The sequence below is a fragment of the Tachypleus tridentatus genome, chromosome 2 (genome assembly GCF_004210375.1).
Source record: "Tachypleus tridentatus isolate NWPU-2018 chromosome 2, ASM421037v1, whole genome shotgun sequence".
Taxonomy (NCBI): domain Eukaryota; kingdom Metazoa; phylum Arthropoda; class Merostomata; order Xiphosura; family Limulidae; genus Tachypleus; species Tachypleus tridentatus.
In genome coordinates this window covers 60860694-60882356 of record NC_134826.1, presented here as the reverse complement: position 1 = coordinate 60882356, position 21663 = coordinate 60860694, and the positions used below count along the sequence as shown (strand labels likewise).

The window sequence follows — 21663 nt, the reverse complement described above, 5'->3', positions numbered from 1 at the left end:
TGCTTTATATGATGATCAATAAATTTACACATTTTTTTCATGTTTTTCTAATAAATCTCCAAAACCTAACATTTTTATGTAGGACAATGGCTAATCTCAATACCTCGTAACTGGGAACAGTACGTGTGTTATGGTTTGAGGGAAATCAAACGGATCCAATTAAACAGTAGTGTTAGTTCGTCCGTTCAGAAATCTGCGGGTTCGAGGGGTCGCACAAATCATGCTCGCCCTTTCAGCCGAAAACTAAATTTCGGGGTCTGTAATGAATCGTTATAACGAACATCTCTCCCCATATTATCGTGACATGCAAGCAAAACGAAAACAGAAAGATCAATCCGAATGGTAATATTCTTACTATTCGTTGGTTGAAATAATTTATAAATACTGCAATGGCTGATGCCCAACTTTGCTAGCTGCCTAGTCCTGACTATGATAAAAGAAGTGCAGTACAGTCTTGCTTTATATGATATTAATATACTTGTTGGTGATTTTAATATAGATGTTTTGGCGCCAGTAAGACTAAATGGACTTATTATCATAACCTGTTTAAGAATGCTAAAACTATTAAACAGAATTGGAATATTGTTAACTCTATTATTGATGTTAAAAAAAAAAATAAGAAATTTTGTAATTTTGGTACTACTGATTTATCTGATTTGGTTAATGTTGCACCCTCCTTCTTCTTCTTGTTACCTATATCCTGACTCGTGATCTGCGGGTTCGAATCCCGGTCGCACAAATCATGCTCGCCCTTTCAGCCGTGGGGGCGTTATAAAGTGACGGTCAATCCCACTATTCGTTGGTAAAAGAGTAGCCCAAGAGTTAGCGGTGGGTGGTGATGACTAGCTGCCTTCCCTCTGTTAAATATTTAGGAATTATTTTAGATCGAGTCTTACACTGCTAAATTAGGCGCATATATTGTACTTTGGGGTGGCGACTTTTTTAATTCCTATTCACAAGTTGCAAAAAAGTTGCTTTGCGCAAAATTTAATGTACAAAACAAATCAGACACATACACTTTATATTGATTTTGTAAGTTTTGATTTTACATTATTATGTGTTTAACCATCACAGGACGAGTTAACTCTTTGTTGATGGTTTTATATTGATATTTGATTTTTGTGTCCTCGGGTTGCTTTGCGCAAAATTCAAAACAAATCAGACACATACACACCGCTAGCTGATAATAACACAGACCATTAACTGACAGTAACAACACCACTAGCTGTTAATAACACAGACACCACTATCTGACAGTAACACATACATACACACCGCTAACTGATAATAACACAGACACCACTAGCTAACAGCAACATACACACACACACCGCTAACTGGTAATAACACAGACACAACTAGCTGACAGTAACACATACTGCTAGCTGATAATAACACAAAGAGTAACGCAGATCCTATTAGTTGACATTAACACAAAGACGGGCAGTTAGTGATAACATAAGCCCCACTAGCTGACAATAACACAAGCTATAATACAGTACACACTAGCTGCCAACGACACAAACATGGATAATTAAGAATTCGACAAAACAAAATAGGCGTCACTAATTGACTATAACAGAAATACAAGTAAAAGTGACAGTTAAACAAACTAAAACACTAGTAGGTCATGTTGATGTATGATACATGTAATGGTAAAGTGTGTTAAAAACATTTACCGCTAATCACTTGTAACAAATTATTGGAATGATTATTTACACCACCTTACAGGCACTCTGGTAGACAGGTCATGTGATTGTCTTATTGTAATATATATTTTAAGATTTTATCTACTTAAAGTCCCAATAAGAGCTTCCTGTGATTAAAGAGACATAATTAGGAATATTCATTCTAACACATGGTTACCTTTAGAAGGATTTCTGTATTTCTCACTAGGTCTAATTTATACACAATGAACTCGAAGGTTGTTCGTGAGAAGTGGATTTCTTCAAGCTTGACACATCTATAAAAAAACGTAATTACATTGTTATGGGTTCAAGCACGTAGAAGTAGGAACGAAAATTAGTGACTAAAGTTAGGGAAGGGAACCATGGATTTACTATCGCTTTGGAGATTATGTGTATATTTATAAAACAATGGATGTTTGTACAGTGTTATTATCACAACGCCAAAGTAATTGGACGTAATCTGTTTTAAGATCTAGGTTTGTGTGTAAGCATCGGAAAAAAGCTTGATGACTAGGTTGCCTTTTTTCATTCGTTTAGAGTTAATCTTTGTTGGATAGGGGGCGCTAGTGTTGAGATAGGCTCATATCACAGTGTTTTCTATTCATCTATTATACACGACTTCATTACATACAATTTTGTCGGTATTTCCGTTTAGTGTTACATGTCGTTAACCTTCTTTGAAATATAATCTTGAGCATCATAACATTAAGATGCTATGATGCCCCCTAGTGGCACAACAGCATGTCTGCGGACTCATACCGTTAGAAACCGGGTTTCTATACCCTCGTTTGGCAGAGTGCAGGTAGCCCATTGTGTAGCTTTGTGGTTAATTACAAATAAATATGCTATGATTTCAAAAAGCGTGTAAGCTGAAATATGATATGAGAAAAACGTGATTTTGAATATGGTTTGATAATTTTCAAATCTTAGTAAGTTATATATAAGAGAGATGTCGCTGTGTCGTTAGTGCAAAGCTACACGATGGGGAATGGAGATTCGGTTTTCTTTATTCTTTTGCGTTGTAAGCTTTTAGACTTATCGCTGATTCACAGGGGCATTGAAAGAATGAGACAGAACACGTATTTAAAACAGGTGAAAATTAGAAATACCGGTGTACTTTACATTATGCAAATATTCTAACAGTTAGTTATAGTTTTGTTGTCACGTAATGTTTTCAGAGATGACAGGTCGCTGCTGTTTAATAAGATATTCAACAATTTACATTTTTAAAAAAGATTCTACAACAAACCTCATCTTTTCATTTTTGGAACTCTTACTCATGATTGTTACGATTTAGTTTGTGACCTGTTCAGAAGTAAATGTTGGTCAACAATGAACACAAAGAAATATTAGATAAGTAACATCGTAAATATACCGGCACAAGCGATAATAATCAAATATAAAAAACAGAGTTTACTTGCATGTTAAGTTTTAAACTATGTCAAGAAGATTGGCTTGTTTTTGAATTTCGCGCAACTCTACCCGAGGGCTATCTGCGCTAGCTGTCTCTAATTTAGGAGTGTAAGACTAGAGGAAAGGCAGCTAGTCATCATCACTCATCGCCAACTCTTGGACTACTCTTTTTACCAACGACGTGTGGGATTGACCATAACATTATGACGCCCTCACAGCCGAAAGGGCGAGCATGTTTGGTGTGAGGGGGATTCGAACCGGCGACCCTCAGCTTAGGAGTCGAGTACATTAATCACCTGGCCATGCTGGGCCTATGTTAAGACAATCACACAATTATAAGTTACTTCACACAGAAAACTCCAATTAGTAAAATAAGCCTTTTATGTCATCCAGTGTTTTTTTCCCCCGATTTTATCAAAGACAGTGGAAGTTCTGTCCGAAACAAAGTTATAGTTAGTCTCTAAATTATATCATTTAGATGCGAATTCAACAATCCGATAAAATTTTTAGATTCATTTTAAACAATGACAAGGGACGCAACAATTAACATTAACTGTTTGACGCTTTGCGGTAAAAAATCTAGCTTTTACTTTATCAACTGGCTTTCCCAAAAACATTTGAGTTTGGTCAGAGTGTAGGATAATAATATCAATTTATGTAGTTTTAGGTCAGGATTCCCCTTCTCACACCCCGTCACACCAAACATGCTCACCCTTTCAGCCGTAGAGGCGTTATAATGTGACGGCCAATCCCACTATTCGTTGGTAACTGTTGGCGATAGTTGGTGATGACTAGTTACCTTCCCTCTAGTCTTACACAACTAAATTAGGGACGGTTAGCGCAGATGGCCCTCTAGTAACATTGCACGAAATTCAAACCAAACCCCTTCTCACGCATGTCAAAGACGAAACAATTAGTGAAAATCGTTTAACTCAGTTTCACAGTTTATTATTTGGAACCAATAAATGCAAGTCATTATTATAACTTTACCATGGGGTCTGACAATAAAAAAACAACATACGTAATATGTTTACTCAGTAAATAAAATCGATAGTTGTGTTTTAATATAAATCTACTCTTTTCTAGTAACACAAGACAAATTACGTCAAATTTTTCAAGGGCGTCCTCCAGCGAATATCCCATAAAATAAAGTAAATTTTTCGAATGTAGAAGTGTACTTCAGAGGCTATAAAAGTTTTATATATGTTATACAAAACTATTCAGAATGCAATAGTTTTAAATAACGCTCATACTTCAGAAAGGAAGCGAAATTTGATTTCAGTTTTTTGTGTTTGTGGGTGTGATTGTTTATTCCCTTCTTGAACGTATGAATGATATGGTTGGGTGTTTCATGAAAAATGTAATGGACTTATTTGTTTGGGAAATTCGTGTAAAGTTATGCAAACTCTATCAACGGTAGTCGTCCTTAGTTTTGATCTGACATTCTGTATAGGAGAGGCAATTAGACGACACCCCGCTGAACCTATCTCAAATTATTTAGTTATATTAATTGAAAAAGGGATTTGACAGTCGCTCTTATAACGCATCCACGGTACCAAAGTGCTGAGCGTGTTTTTTTTTTTTTTTCTTTCAGTAAATTAACACTAGTCAGGGACCCCCGGGTTTATAATACGAGCAAATTTATCATTAAACCACGCTCGGCCTAACATTCACTAGAAATAAAGAAATCAGTGAATCGATCGATCTAATTGGTGATGACAAGAAACCCACTTGAAGTGAGTATGTATCCTCAAGACGGCTGGTATGGGTATTAAAACTTTATTTTAAAGTAAAGGTAAATGATAGATCAAAACGTTTCGTGTTTCTTCAGGGCTACCTAGTTTGAAAATATGCAACATTTCTGTAGTCACTTTGGCTCACAAAATGAACCAGATGGTCAAGTTATAACAGTTGTGGAATATGATGTTTTCTTACTCTCATTTTAAAAATATGATGTTCACTTACTTATCTGGAATACGTATATATAAGACGACTACTTATTTGTCCTTTGGGAAATATAATGTTTACCCACTTCTTCTTTTGAGAATATAATGTATATTTACATTTTCTTTGGCAAAATATGATATTTATTCATTTTCCATTTAACTGTTTTGATCCACCATGCTGCTATCTGGTGCGGGCCACCCATCAACAAACCACTTCTTCTTTTGGATAGCTACATCACTACATACACATTCAGTTAAGTATGAAGTAGACCTAAAAGTGACACAGTACGAATTGTTTTTTTAATAATAGATATAAAAGCAGTATACGAGTAAATAGCTTTTTATTTTTGTTATTTGCTTACATATTACACATGAGTAGTCTCGTTCATAAACAAGACAGGAACATTTCCTGTTAGACATGTTTGGTTCTCACGCTAGGGCCGAGAAAACATCTCCAACTCATCACTTACGTGGAGATAAAAATATATTCTCACGCTCCAACAAATATCTATGATTTGAAGGCAATTTTGTAGAATGACCCGCGGTAGTTTTCGGAAGGTAGAAATGTATTTTAGATTTACGAAAGGCAAAGGGGTGAGAAAGAAAGGCATGTTCATTGTATCCAAGATTTTACAGGTGAGGGAGATAAGATCCCACCAGTCTTGTAGAGAACTTGAAGAAATATTCAATATTATGATAACGTACATTTTAACATTTATCAAAATATCTCTTGAATATATTACATGGCACATGAAATAAATCCTGGAATAGCTGAATTCCAAGTCTTGCATCAAGGACGATAAAATGATTGGCGTTGCTGTTAGATATGTACTTTTTATTGGTTTAACTTACCTAGTTATTCAAATCTACAATCAACTTGCGCACCTTAAACCTACCTTATTATTTGTCTATACATAACCTTGAAATAGCGACACGTGCATTGCGGAATTTTTAGAATAAGCTGCATAAAGGTTATGTAAGCTCGTTATTACTTGCTAGTTTGCATCGTAATAATTTGGAGTGACTACTAGAAATAATCAAACCACTGTATTGGATTGAAAGTCTAAATTTCCGAATGATTTATCACCAACTGTGTCAAAATCTCTACCGAATGATTTGGAAACAGTCAATATGTTTTTTTATTCTTTAAGTTTACATGGTCTTCAACTATACGCGTTCGATTTTAAGAACTCGATGAAATACAATAAACAATAGCCGTAAGACCTTGCTGTATGCTCTGTCAAAGCCCAATGCCTAGTCCTGTATTTTGAATAATAAAACCATATATTGCGCTATTTCCAGACGTAAGACATTTTCTATGACCAACAGCATTGTGATATGTAGTTTAGTAGAACAGGTCTGAATTGTGTGACTGTTCGTTACATTTAAAAGTGAAATTGACACATTTTTGAACGTATGTTTAAACTGAAGTTGAGTTTTTCTATCTGTTGACTTTAATAATGCCTTTAGGGCATTTCACACCTACCTTATATGTACCTAGAACTAAGCCTTTTCGTTAAGTATTTTGTAATGATATTTCCGTGTCATTTTATCTCTCTCTTAATCATATTTCTAATCTATAATATTTTAACGAAATTAATTTTCACGAATAGCTAAATATGCAGTTTAGTTTCGTACATCGTGTTAGTATTGAAGTTTGTACTATTTTTTGTATTATTTATGCTTCTATTAAACTACTAAACAGTTTTAAAAATTACGGAGAGCTTGGGAAATCAAGCATTGAGTAATGGAACGAATTTTCCATATTTTCCTTTCCATGTACGTTTCTCGGCACGTTGCATGCCGATGAATTCACAGTTAACTCACAGCTATAAATCCAGTAATTGTCTGCTATAACAACTATATTCTACACATTTATACTGATCACGTCTTTTAACAACTGGTATATGAACTAAGGTCGTTATTTAAGAAAGTTTTCTGTATTTTCTTTTTCACAGTCGAAACTGGAAATAGCACTCAACCACTACGAAATAGTTATCTTAAATTAAATATTGCCCTCTAACGGAATTGTCATCAATTAAAAACTAAACCAAGCAATTATGAAAACTATTACATATATTTATGTTTACTTAGTGCTTTGTTTATTGGGTTTTGTTTTCCATAGAATTGTAAATAAATATAGACTATGTTAGATGATTGCATTTTTTATATATATCTGTATTTCTCTAAAGTTTAAAGTTTCTTCTAAGCTCATCGTTGTTTTACTTGATTTTACAACTGATTATCTACCACTTTTTGATTTCATCAACGTTTACTTCCCAATATTCTTAAAATGGAGAAACATATGTCATATGTTATCATATGCAGCTGTAAGTATAACAGGGCAATAAGTCTTATTTTCCTAAATTTCCAGAAAATTCTAAATTAACTTTCATGAGCTTGCTTGTAAATAAGTACAAAGCTACACGATGGGCTGTCAGTACTGTGCCCACCAGGAGTTTCAAAACCCGTTTTCTAGCGTTATAAGTTTTCAGACATGCCATTGTGCCACTTGGTTTACTTTTATGAAAAAAGTCCGTACAGTAACGCATGTTTAGAACGTGATGTATTTTTTTTGTTGAGGGTATTATATGTTTTTGATGTTATGAAATGAATCTTTCTTTTATTTTGTTTACATTAAACATTATTCGGAATTTGAACGATGAGGTCACACATTTTATTACTTTTGTATTGTTAGTAGGAGTTATATATATTTCGTTACACTTAGGCACATCTACAGAAACCTCAACTTTCAATTAAAATGTGATTAATGTAAGTTGATTGTTTTATCCATATTAAGAATTTCAAAGAACAGATCACCTTGAGTAAACCTTATACAAGAATTAACTTTGGGTAATATACATGTAAACGTTACCAGCTTTGCTAGGTGGTTAGGGCGCTAGACTCTTAGTCTGAGGGTTGGAGGTTGAATCCTCGTTACACCAATCATGCTCGCCCTTTCAGCCGTGTGGGAATTATAATGTGACAGTCAATCTCACAATTCGATTGTAAAAGAGTAGCCCAAGAGTTGGTAAGGGGTGGTGATATACTAGCTACCCTCCCTCTAGTCTTACATTGCTAAATTAGGGACGGCTAGCGGAGATAGCCCTCGTGTAGCTTTGCGCGAAATTCAAAAACAAACAAAAAAGAAAATGTTCCAAAATATTATTAAGATTGGCACTTTTCTATCTCGCTCTTTCAATTTTAACGTTGCAGGATTCTCACTATTTCTAAAACAAGATTTCATCGTACTAAGTACATCATATAGGTAGGAGTTCGCTTCCCCAAGTACCATGGCCAACAACAAGGTGACGTTTTTGATACACACATTTCCCTCGAGACTGGATCACGTTCGTTACAGTTTTGTTCAGATCATTGACATGATAAGTTTTCTTCTTCACGCGAACCGTCAGTCACTAACAGGATCTAAATCAGAATTCCACGCCCGTATTTCCTATCAATGATTCTGGTCCAGCTGTTTCGGAGTGGACAAACAGGTATCCAGACGAGCAGAATCTGTAACAGAAATCCTTGACCTTCATTGTCAAAGATGGCGATTAGGACTACCACATACGACGCTTTCTTTTTTACACCTTAAAAACGAATAGCTTTGCTTTGAAATAGTTCATCTGCTTCGTTTTATTCTGTGTACAGAAATCTCAAGTAAATGTTAACGCAGCGTGATGCGTGTGGCCGCGCATAAATAAGCAGTACACATCACACAAGATGAGTTAAATTTTGCGGTGAGTTCGCGATAGTTATTCGTTTAGCAGCGTTTATAGAATTTGCACGTTTAATTACTACTGATTCTTCAATGCCCCCCCGCTAGTATAGCGGTATGTCTCCGGATTTACAACGCTCAAATCAGGGGTTCGATTCTCCTCGGTGGGCCGAGCAGATAGCCCGATGTGGCTTTGCTATAAAAAACACAAACACAGATTCTTCAACAGTTTATAACTGTCAAATATCGTGTACTTAAGAAATAAATACCTTATATTCAAATTTTTTATCATATTATTGTTCTGCTGATTTGTTTGCGGTAGGTTTTGAAATAAAAACCGTTTTTACAATTCTAAGGGCCTGCCATGGCCTAGCGCGTAAGGCGTGCGACTCGTAATCCGCTCGCCCTCTCAGCCGTGGGGGCGTTATAATGTGACGGTCAATCCCACTATTCGTTGGTAAAAGAGTAGCCCAAGAGTTGGCGGTGGGTGGTGATGACTTCCCTCTAGTCTTACACTGCTAAATTAGGGACGGCTAGCACAGATAGCCCTCGAGTAGCCTTGTGCGAAATTCCAAAACAAACAAACAAATACAATTCTAACAAAAATATGTACATTCCTGGTCATATATTAACATATTAATACAGACCCCGAAACATCTCAAATCTGGTTTTCTCGAATTTCTGTAGAGACGCTTTCTCTTTATCGATAAATGTGAAGGAAGTTATTCAGTTGCAATTGGGGTGGTCAGGGCGTGTCTTTTGTGTCAACGTGCCCAGAGTGCAAGTACGAGGGCTCATAGTTCGTTCGCCTTTGCGGCAAAAACTCGTCTGTATATTCGGACCGTGGTTGTGCTATAAGAGTGACAGTCAGATCCCCCTATTCGGTCAGGAAAGGGTTGACGATTAGCGCTGTTAATGTCTCCCCACTCTCCATCAAATAAGCACTGTGGATGCCACGTTCAGATGCCCACTGTGTAAATAAGCAGGGAAATTCCTATATATAAACAGGTGGTGTTGGATAAATACTGCTAGTTGCGTGTGTGCGCCCAGTTTTGTTTGGTTCAATGGTCTCTTTAGAAGAAGCAACTGTTTTTTGATATAATGGGGCAATGCCTCATTAGTATTTTCAAGAAACGAGCCATATAACGTCTTATCTATTTTTAGCAAATCTTGCAATAGACCATTTATGTTTGTTGTTGTTGTTGTTTTGGGGGGTTGGAAGTGTCTCATTGTTAGGGACTGAGTTATTTATGTTTCTCATTGGCAAAACGAAAACACACAGGTATATAATTGGTCTCAGTAGCCTCTCTTCTCTCTAGATGAGAGTTAGTTAGGGTTAACTTGACTTTAAGGTTGTCTTCAGATAATTCTGAAATCGCTCGACTGCAAAATTATTTCTTATTTTCATTTCCGCTTCTCCTCTTTATACCTTCGTTTTCTTCCAGAGTCATCAGAGTGGAAAACAATTAAATGGTTTCCGCTATCCTTATTGTTATCGAAAGTTACGAACTGGAACTGCGCACGCGGGCTAAAAGTCCAGGTGAAAGACCTCTATGATTCAGGTATAGCCACTCAACTGTTGACCAGCGTGAGGACAACCAGCTAGCCAGTAGCAAATAGGTTTGTCCAACTCTTTGAAACGAATAGTTTGGTTGACTGTCTATTTATAGCGTTCTCACAGCGAAAGGTGGGGAGCTTAACTGACAACATAACATCTCGAACCCTGGGCCCTCTCGATCCACAAACGTCATAGGTTTCTAGAATATTTCCTTAATTTTTTTAGAATGTTTTTCCTCATATCCTTCTGAGAAAAGATGTCTATACGTTTTTATCTGGTATCATAAAGACTATTTGTTTTCATACTGTGATTTAACACATTTACTTTGTGTGCTGTTTACTAATTTCAAGTAAAGTTACGATATCGTCTTTTCTCTCCCCCACACAGCTTATGGTTATATCATGACCGTTTTGACTATAAATATAGCCAAAAGTGTGTCTGAACAGATTCTGCAACATCTCGAAGTCCAAAATAGTGCGCTAATTTCGTTTCTTTCGTTTTTTTTTTTAAATCAAAGAATGTTAGCGCCAATTATTAAAAATCGTCAAAAGGTTCCAGGAACATCTGAGCCTTTCCAAAGGACGCTTTTCGTACTTTTCTTGGACCCGTTTCCAAAACGAGAGTGCGTTACAAGAGTAGCAGTCAAATCCCACTATGCGATCAGACAAGAGTAGCCGAAGTGTTGGCGGTGGGTGCTGTTAATTATCTACTTTCCTTCTGGTTCAAAATTGTGGATGGCTGTGAAGAAGTACATCTTGTGTAGCTCCATGCGAAATTCTGAAACAAACGAATGTTCGGTTAATAGAATCAGTTATTAAAACGAGTACAGTGGAACCCCTCTAAGCGGCCACCCCATGAAAGCGGTCATTCAATCACAGTCCCTTTTTTTGTTTACATAATCCCTAACTATGTACAGTGGAACCCCTATAATCAGGCCAGTTTGTCTCAGTCCCGAAGGTGGCTGTTTTAGAGGAGTTCCATTATAGTGTCAGGGCCCCTTGAGGTACCTACAGTATGAAAGATTCAAACACATTTAATGTACATTACGCACAGGATGTCCCGGAAATATATTGAGAAACCTTTTGCTTATGTTCCAGGGACGTTCATAAGTTAGTGTTAATATATTTTCGGACATCCTATTTATTACTTTAAAAAAAATAATGTTTTCGTCTTTTTCACGCTGACTTCCTATGTTCAATTATTTCTTATTACGTTCATCAAATTAAAAAGAATGAATAATTTCCACAATGCAAAGGAAGTTGTAAATGCGAGTTGTATTAGCTTTGATATACCGTTCTTCATAATTAATATATTTTTATTTGTACCTAATTTTGAGCTGAGAAGCTAGAGCAGAGGCAGTACTCACCGCCAATATTTTAGGCTACTCTGGCCAGGCATGGTCAGGTGGTTAGGGTGCTCGACTCGTAATCTGAGGATCACAGGTTTGAATCTCCGTTACACCAAACATGCTTCCTCTTTCATTCGTGAGGGCGTTATAATGTGACGGTCAATCCCATTATTCGTTGGTAAAAGAGTACCCAAGAGTTGGCGGTCGGTGGTGATGACTAGCTGCCTTCCCTCTAGTCTTACACTGCTAAATTAGGGACGTCTAGCGCAGATAGCCTCTAAAAATACTTGCGCGAAATTACAAAACAAGCAAACAGTCTTGGGCTACTCTTCGTCTGGTCGAAGAGTGGTATTTCATTTTTATTCTTATGGCACACCGGTGACTTTAAAATGCAAAGTACTTTTTTTTTTTGGACAATACGACGCAAAACATTTATTTTCGGATTCACAGTACGAGCATGCAAATAACTAGGCCACACGTACTGTAAACTACTAAGGATATTTGCTATCCCAAAAACCGATAGGAAGCTTTTCTATGTTTATAACTTTGATCATAAAAAGGGAAATGTATCCCCGTAAGTAGATTATTAACGTGCCAACTTAAGGAAGTATATTTTTTCGTATTTTTTTTATCCAATCTCACTCACGAATTTTATGTAAGACTCCTATCGGGTTATGTGATTTCGCATTCTTATAATGATGAGTTAATTTACGTTTCTTATTTACCTGAAAGGTTTATAAAGTTAAGCTTTTCTAATAATAGTGAGGAGTTACAAAAATGTCTTGGTATGGTGGTCCTCTCACCTCACCTCGTATTACAGTTTTAACTTATTCCGCTGTCGTAAATGTCACAGTAAATACTTTACTCACACTAAAACGACTTGAAAAAACAAAGTTAAGTAAGAAGTATATTGTTGTTCAGGCTGTTATTATCTTCACTTTCTCCTTTTGAATGACTACTTTAACATACTGTCCATAGTAATATTTATTTAAAGATCGTGACGCGATACAATAAATCAACATTCTAACTGTGCTGAATAATCTCTGAACATTCTTCTTTGGGCAAAGAGACATCTGTGGAGAAAGTTCAAGTACAGTTTACTCTATAAAACTCATGTACTGTAGGTAGTGGATATCTTTAAAAACTAGTGTATTGTAGGCGATGGACACCCTCGAAAACTTAAATAGTGTAGGCAATGAATATCTTTGGTGATGGACACTCTTGAAAATGTATGTGTTGTAGGCGACGGATATCCTTAAAAACTTGAAATCTCAACTACCGCAGACTATTAAGTCGAAGGTCCAGAAGTTATATAATGGTTATGCTATCCAGTTCAAATTAAAGCGATATAATACCAAAACACTTATGCAAACAACTGATCATACAAACAGCGTCTCGACTACTACGATGCGTTTCACATCTCAAGCGGCGAAGAATATATAAGATATAATGTGGTTCACATAAAACATTCTTTTTTACACTTACACATACGTTTTTATAATTATGGTTAAGGTTCATTACAAGACGTTTTTGTGAACGATCTATGTTGGCACAGATTTAGGTAGTAACATAAATCACGGATTATTAACTATTTCAAATAAATTACACGAAAATATGAAAATTTATTTATTATAATTTCCCTCATAATCAGGCCTAGTATGGCTGAGTGGTTAAAGCACTCGACCCATAATCTGAGAGTCGCGGGTTCGAATTCCGTCACACCAAACATGTTTGCCCCTTCAGCCATAGGAGTGTTATGATGTGACGGTAAATTCCACTATTCGTTAGTAAAAGAGTAGCCCAAGAGTTGGCGGTGGATGGTGATGACTAACTGCCTTCACTCTAGTCTCACACTGCTAAATTAGGGATGGCTAGTGTAGATTTGTGCGAAATTCAAACCAAAGCAATCCCTCCTAATTACATTATTTATTAATATCATTTTTTCTTTTTAATGTAACAACTTTCAACACAGAAAGTATTATATAAATAGATTAATAATAACCGTTGTAAAGAAAAAGTTAGAAAACTTTCCCCATGTTTAAGTGAAGCCGAAGATCGTGGTTTGTTACGGATGATTACAATAATTATATTACTTTTCTACAAAACAAAGAAAACGTATTTTGAGAGTCTCTTGTTTAGGATATTTTAATTTTGGACACAAACCACATTAAAATCTCGCGTTTTGACAAGAGTGTTTGAATGTTTAAAACTCGATTTAATTATTTTAAATGTGTGTCAACTTTTAAATATAAAATAGTTAAGATCTATAACACTATGTATCACAAATTTTTTCCTGGATAGTATGTGTTATTTCTTAATTGCTTATGTTGTAAAATAGAGAAAATGGCCATTGTTCCCTTCAAACTTTGTTTTTGTAACATGGATAATGAAATTAACCCATTTTCTATGTAAAGACAGGCAAATTTGCACATTTTCATTTACATAAGGTCTGAATAAAACAATATATGAATCAAGATTTACATGTATTTATACTAAAGTTATACAAAAATGAACAGAAATGTTTAGAAGTGAGTAGTTTTTCAAGGTTTGGGACTGCAATGTAAGTTACTTTCACGTATCAGCCCCCAAATATAGTCTCCTGTCATGTTTTTGTTATACACTCCTTGGTAGCGGCGTTCAAAGTCCAGTATATCTTGGTGGAAGCGCTCGCCTTGCTCCTCTGAGTATGCGCCCATGTTCTCCTTGAATTTATCAAGATGAGCGTCAAGGATATGGACTTTCAGGGACATCCTGCAGCCCATTTTGCCGTAGTTCTTCACCAGAGCCTCAACCAGTTCCACATAATTTTTGGCCTTGTGATTGCCCAAAAAGCCCCAATCCACTGCGATAAAGCTACCCCAAGCTTTTTTTTCCCTTCCAATTGAGCTTCTTGGAAAATTCTGTGCACTCCAGGATCTTCTTTATTTGTGATCCAACGAAGACACCAGCCTTGACCTTTGCCTCAGACAGCTTAAAGAAGAAGTCTCGAAGGTACTTGAAGGCTGCAGATTCCTTATCAAGAGCTGTGACAAATTGTTTGATAAGACCCAGTTTTATGTGCAATGGTAGAAACAAGACCTTCTGGAGGTCCAATAGTGGCTCACACTTGACATCGTGCCTCCCCACAGAGAACTCGGTCCGTTGTGGTCAGTGCTTCCTGTTGTAGTGCGCTGCGATGTCCCTGCTGTCCCAAAGGCAAAGATAACGGCGAAACTTGGTAAAGCCTCCTTGGATAGATCTATGCATTCACTTAGGCAGTTAGAACTAAACTGAAGTGGTGAGCCCCTGTGTATATATATATTACTATGGTAAGTTCGAGAAAATTCTCTATCAGCTACTCAGTACTGAATCTATCTGGAATGTTCTGGAAAATGGATAAATTTTAAAATGTCGTCACCCAGGTCACAAAAGCAAAGTTTGAAGAGAAAAATATGTTTTTTTTTAAATTTACTTTAGGCATAAGCAAGTGGGAAATAACACTTTCTGCCCAGGAACAAGAAAAAGTAAAAATTTTGTTACATGGTGTTGTTGTTAGTAAACCTGGCGTCATGCCAAGACTGTTTAATGGATGACACGTGGATCTTTCAGATGACTGTCAGTATATAAAAACTGTTTTGTTTTGTCTGATAATTATTTATTTATTCTTTAAACTTTATTTCCTGTACGCTAAACAGTTCAAGCGAGTAATAAACATCTGTTAACGTTTGTTTGTTTTTGAATTTCACGCAAAGCTACACGAGGGCTATCTGCGCTAGCCGTCCTAACTTAGCAGTGTAAGAGTAGAGGGAAGGCAGCTAGTTATCACCACCCACCGCCGACTCTTGGGCTACTCTTTTACCAATGAATAGTGGGATTTACAGTCAAATTATAACGCCCCCACGGCTGAGAGGGCAAGCATGTTTGGTGCGACCGGGATTCGAACCCGCGACCCTCAGATTACGAGACGAGCCCCTTAACCACCTGGCCATGCCGGAGTCACTGTTAATAATATTCAATCATACAACAGGTTATCACAGACATTTTCTGCAAGGGTAGGAAACTGAAGCAATCGTAAGGTGGCACTAGTGAAGAGCCAATCAAATCCTCTACATATCGAGCACAGAATTCGTTACTAACATTTTACACAGAAAAAATAAGAACGTTTAGGTTTGTTATACAGTCGCTTGCCAGTTCCCTTCAGTTGTACAATTTCTCTCTCTTAGCTATAACTTGTGCCGATAGAGGGCGGAAACTAAAACAGTGATGAATCGAGAACAATCGGAATGTATCAGATGGTAAAATTTAGTTTATAACTATTACTAGAAATTAATTGAATACACTTCTTGACTTGCTTGTTTGAAGTACAGAACATCGTACTAGAACTTATTTAAAAAGATGGTTGATAATTCCTGAGGCCTCCAGTGTGAGAAACCCCCAGTCTGTAGATAACAACCTCTTTTCTTGTTTTTTTCTTTAGTACTGAGAAATTAATTGAAGTAAGTAACAATGCATCATTTTTGGAAATGCCATAATTGTCTTTCAACATAATAAAACCTTTCGATAGATTATGTAGACGCAATTTTGTAACCACAATAAGTGGTTATACACAAAACAGTCGATCATTAACAGTACCGTTTTTAGATGCAGACGCCGTTTTCTCCAATCAATTCACCAGCACAACACAGAAACCTTCTCCATTAGCACCAGTGGTGGCGCTACCATTCGATAGTACAAATAAAGAAGTTCAAATACCCGTTCCACTAAACATGTTCGTTCTTTCAACCGCGGGAGCGTTACAATGTGACGGTCAATCTTAATCTTCGTTAGTAAAAGAGTAGCCCAAGAGTTGGCGGCAGGTGGTGGTGATGATAAGTTATCTTTTCTGTAATATTTCATTTCTAAAGTAGGGACGACTATAACAAATAGCCCCCATATAACTTTGCACGAAATTCAAACCAAATAAAAACCTAGGGTATAGTCGGTTCGAATTCCGAACTACTGACTAGAGGACAGCAGCGCCCACCGCTACAATAGTTTTTCAACTGGCTTTTTGACGTTTATTATGTACCAGCAGTTGATAGCGCGGAGCGTGATGAGTAACATCTCATTTTGAACCTTCTATTCGATGACCGAATTCTCAAGTCAAAAGGTTTTAGTTTATATTGTGCAAAATTTGATGTTAACCTATTTTTATTATGTAAAATTATGTGCTTTGTTGGGGTAAAATAGCGGATTCTAATAAATTGATAAATAACAGTTGATATAATCAATATTAATATATATATACTTGCTGGTGCACATACCCCTGAAGAGAAGTTACGTAAATTCATCATTGGTGAAAGGCTAGCTCAGAACATGAAATGTTTCTTTCTCTTATACATAATTATAAAAAAATGCAAAAATGCTCATAAAAACTGCAGAACGCAAAATGTTCTGCCTTCCGCGTGGACCTAATGAGCCTCCGTACCTGTTATATGAACAGTCAACAGACACTAATATTATATTTATATAGATATAACCGTCTTATAAACAGTTTAACGCTAGAAATGAAAGTTTACCGTAATGTTCTGTTTTTTTTCATAAATTATTTTTATATAGTCTTCACACTTTTCTCAAGAAAACCGGTCTCTATATTTTATGATATAATTATACAATGCAGCAAAAGTTAGTTTAAGAATGATATAACGTTATTATGCGCTTGTCGTTGAGTTTTCATAGATCACCTTTAGGCCCGAATAACATTTTATAACACAGTATGTATATATATATATATATATATATATATATATATATCTACGTAAAGTAATTTAGCACAGAACTTTTCATAGTTTTTTTTTAACATAATTAAGGCCTCACTTGACATTCGGCATTCTAACTAAAGATCTCACCATGAAGTAACTTAAAAGTTTTAGTTATCTTATTCTTACCTATTTTGTTCATCGTTTATTGTTTTATATGCATGTATATATATATATATATATACGTTACTAGCGTAGGCGCTTACCCGGCAGGCTATCTCATTTGAAATATCACGATTTAATACATGAAGTTTTCAAATTCTCTAATTGTGGCTCCCTCTGGCAGTTAAATTTCTTTTCCCCTCCTTCATTAAAATGTCCTTATATGATCTTGGTGTCGTCACGTATATTTTGTATTTTTCATTTTACTCAAAATAATAGGTTTTGCATCTGTAATAATGTTATTTTAACGAGAGGTGGCTGCAAACGATAAACAAACTATTTACGTCAGATGATTCTGGAGAAGTTACGTGTTTTTTTAATTATCTAAAATAAAAAGTGCAGGTAGAGCGGATATTAAAAATTAAAATAATAAGATTCATGTCTTAAACTTTTTTTATATTAATTCACTTCACTTTACTTCTTGGAATAAACTAATTGGAAGGAACGGGTATTTCAGCATTTTATAAATTATTTAAGATAATAATATAATTATTTTAACTTACTAATACAGGTCTCGTTATGCAATAGAATAATGTCCCCCTAGTAGCACAGCGACATTTCTGCGAACTTTCAATGCTAGAAACTGGGTTTCGAAACCCGTGGTGGGTAGAGCACAGATAGTCCATTGTATAACTTTGTAATTAAATTCAAACAAACAACAGAACTATAAGGTCGTTATTTTAACTAACATAAGTATTCTCATGCAGTAGAATAGTGACATGTTGGACCTGAAGTTATTTCTCATCGAAGTGGTCTTGTACTATTCACAATATTAAATTAATGATGTCATTCCTTGTATAGCTATCTGCATGCTTGTTGGTGTACTGACCTTTCCGGCCGGCTGGGATAGTGAAGTGGTCAAAGAGGTTTGCGGTTCGGAAGCAAGGGACTACAGCCCAGGTCAGTGTGAAGTCCGTTGGGCATACATCTTAGCAATTATTGGAGTTTGTGACTGTACCGTATTAGCAATTCTAGCCTTCGTATTGGGAGCTCGTTACGTCAAACTACTTCCGGACCAGTACGTGTCGAACAGCTCACCAAAGCAAGGTCAGTAGATTAAAAAAAACACAACAACACCAAGTTTTGGTAAACTTTATTTTACATCCACATATTAAAGTTGATGGACTACCAACAGTAGAAATTGTTAAGTTTGGAATCCTCTATGTACAGTTCTTTCTTTTTATTTTTATTTCTTAATAAAGTGGAAACCCATTAATAATCGTCATCCACATCGAAGAAGAACCCCTTCATAGAAATCTTTTATCTTGCTGTATTTAGGCTACTTAGAAGCTGAATAAAACAAAACTACAATCAGTTACCTATTTTTAGTATATCACTAAGAAACCCAGAACATCTGTAATTTAAATAACAATTTCCTTTTTTGTTTCTTGCAAAACATTATAACTTAATAATTTTTGAAAACTGTAGTTTCTGTATTTTAATTTAGCTATTTCTTAGAGGGAGCTGCTAATAACTGGTTTGGTTTATTTTGAATTTCGCGCAAAGCACTATCTGCACTAGCCGTCCTTAATTTAGCAGTGTAAGACTAGAGGGAAGGCAGCGAATCATCATCATCCACCGCCAACTCTTGGGCTACTCTATTACCAACTAATAGTGGGATTGACCGTAACATTACAACTCCCACAGCTGAAAGGGCGAGTATTTTTTGTGCGCAGAGATTCAAACTCGCGACCCTCGAATTATGAGTCGAGTGCTTTAACTATCTGGCCGGTCCGGCATGGCCAGGTAGGTTAAGACTCGTAGTCTGAGGGTCACGGGTCCGAATCCCCGTCACACCAAACATGCTCGCCCTTTTAGCCGTAAGGGTAGGTTATAATGTGACACTCAATCTCACTATTCGTTGATAAAAGTGTAGCCCAAGAGTTGGCGGTGGGTGGTGATGACTCGCTGCCTTCCCTCTAGTCTTACACTGCTAAATTAAGGACGGCTAGTGCAGATATCCCTCGTGTAGCTTTGCGCGAAATTCAAAAAAACAAAACAAAAATAAGCCATCTGGCCATGCCGGGCCTCACGTGAAGGAATCGGGTTTTATTTAAACCTTCGATTTTCATGTGCGTTAAATATAAGGAAGAAAACTATGAAATTTATGTCTAATTAAAGCTTTTTAGTTGTTAAGTAGACACTAAGTACCTTCACATGACAAAACAGTTGCTGGTTTATTTATAAATATTTGATTATTTTAACAGATCTGGTCTTTATAACATCTGAAATGACGACACATTCATTACTTAGGAAATGCACATACGCGACATGACACCAGAAAATTCCACTTGGGAATAAGTATGTCACGTTTAAAATACCAGATTTTTCTAAACCACGTTGTATACAAAAACGTGATTTTTGAATATAAGGACGCGTAAACCCTGAAGCTACAACCTTAAAACCCAGGAAACGTGAGTTTATTCAAATTATTATTTGATAGTATGTTTTGAAACACGTGCACACTTAGCACGAGTTTTCAAAAAACAAGATATCACAGGAAAAACGCCAGGTTCTGGAAAATTAGGTTATTGTATAAGCCAAAAACTGGTAAGCTGTGCCTATCGGATATCGATCATTGTTTTTGTTAACAGCCTATTTGGTTATTAGAAATAACGCTACAGTAGCTAATAATGGGGATATTTGATATTTACAATTTAAGGTAGGTGTGAGACTCAAGTTAGTTTAGAAGTCGTTTAGTTCCCACAGGGAAAAATGTTTATAATATTGACTTTTAAGAATTACTTGTTTATTCACCTTTTAATAACTTCACAAAGTTTGTATAAGCTTAAATTTTAGTGATAACTGTGATTTATTTATTATATAATTTAGTAGGTGACACATCCATCAACTACATTTCGGAAAGACATTCTCTCACTTCTCAGAAGTCCAACAACAACCTGCAGCCTCCGATGCTGGTGACCCCTATTTGCGATCCGGAACGATTTTCAGATTTTTCTCATCGAACTGGTCACTCAAAAAAGTAGCTGGTCAAGAGATGATTTTGAGTCTTCAATTAATAACTACCGTCTGTGACGTCGTGTGTAAATTTGCTAACTGAATTGTTTCAACCTAGTGTTTTATTTGACACAAATCAATATACTTATAATAGTGTTATTTCTAATGTTTGCAGAAAATAATGCCTTAAGCTGATATACGTCGAAGTGGTAACTGTTATTAGATGCTTGTAGTACTAGTTTAGTTTTTGTTAGTAATTCTTTTACGATTTTAAATTGTAATGTATCTACGTTTTATTTCAGTATTAAACAAAAAAGGACATGTGTTGAGATCACCGGGAAATTCCTCGATTGGCCGGCCCCAAAAACCAAAAAAAAATAAAAAAAATAGGTCTGTTGATACAACTCAGTAACCTAAATTTGTAAAATTACAACTTATTATAAGACTGCAATTTGTAAAGTGTAACTCTAGCCAGCTTAATACGGTGTTGGTCAGTCACTAAATGATTTCCAGATGATGTGAAAGTGCCAGTAAATTCCTTCTTTTCACTGACTGCGAAACAGGAAACTGCATAAATTGCGTGTTCTAATCAGTTTTGTTGGAGGTATATGTTATGGTAAGCTATTTTTTATAGTTTCCTAAAGATAATATAGAACTGTTTAGCCAGTACATAAAAGAATCCCAGGATTGTTGGAGTTCTCGGAAACTGCGTATAATTCTTTGAAAGACATTACAACCATCGTCTTTATTTGCTATTGCATTTGCAAATACACGAAAAATACAAAACAATGAATATAAATAAAGCCTTTGGCTCTTGCAGACTTTATTTACATAAATAATCTATAGTTCAAACTGTTTAAAATAAATTCTTAAAACTTTCGTGATTTTAATGACTTAATTTTTCGCAGTAATGCTGGTTTAAAAACAATCAGAATCTTATTTATTTATTTATTTTTACAGCATGAAAAATAGTTTGACTTCCGCGGCAAGATGTTATGATTTTTGTAGTTATGTTGATAAAGGCGTTATCTACAGTCCATTGCAAAAACAAATAAGAAAACGTTAATTTAAATAAAGGAAATGTACAAATTA

General features: G+C 35.8%; 1 protein-coding gene across 2 annotated transcripts in view; it reads left to right on the top strand.

Annotated features, from left to right (window-relative positions):
- The window catches only part of LOC143243941 (LHFPL tetraspan subfamily member 3 protein-like), a 42424-nt gene extending 20761 nt beyond the window's left edge, over positions 1-21663 (top strand). Inside the window, exons 2-3 of one of the 2 annotated variants that reach the window (XM_076487784.1) lie at positions 18415-18660; positions 20449-21663. In XM_076487784.1, the coding sequence (XP_076343899.1) occupies positions 18415-18660; positions 20449-20600 (398 nt within the window). In that variant the 3' untranslated portion in view covers positions 20601-21663. Of the gene's footprint in view, positions 1-18414; positions 18661-20445 lie in introns of both variants that reach the window. The other variant, XM_076487783.1, reaches the window with a different exon arrangement.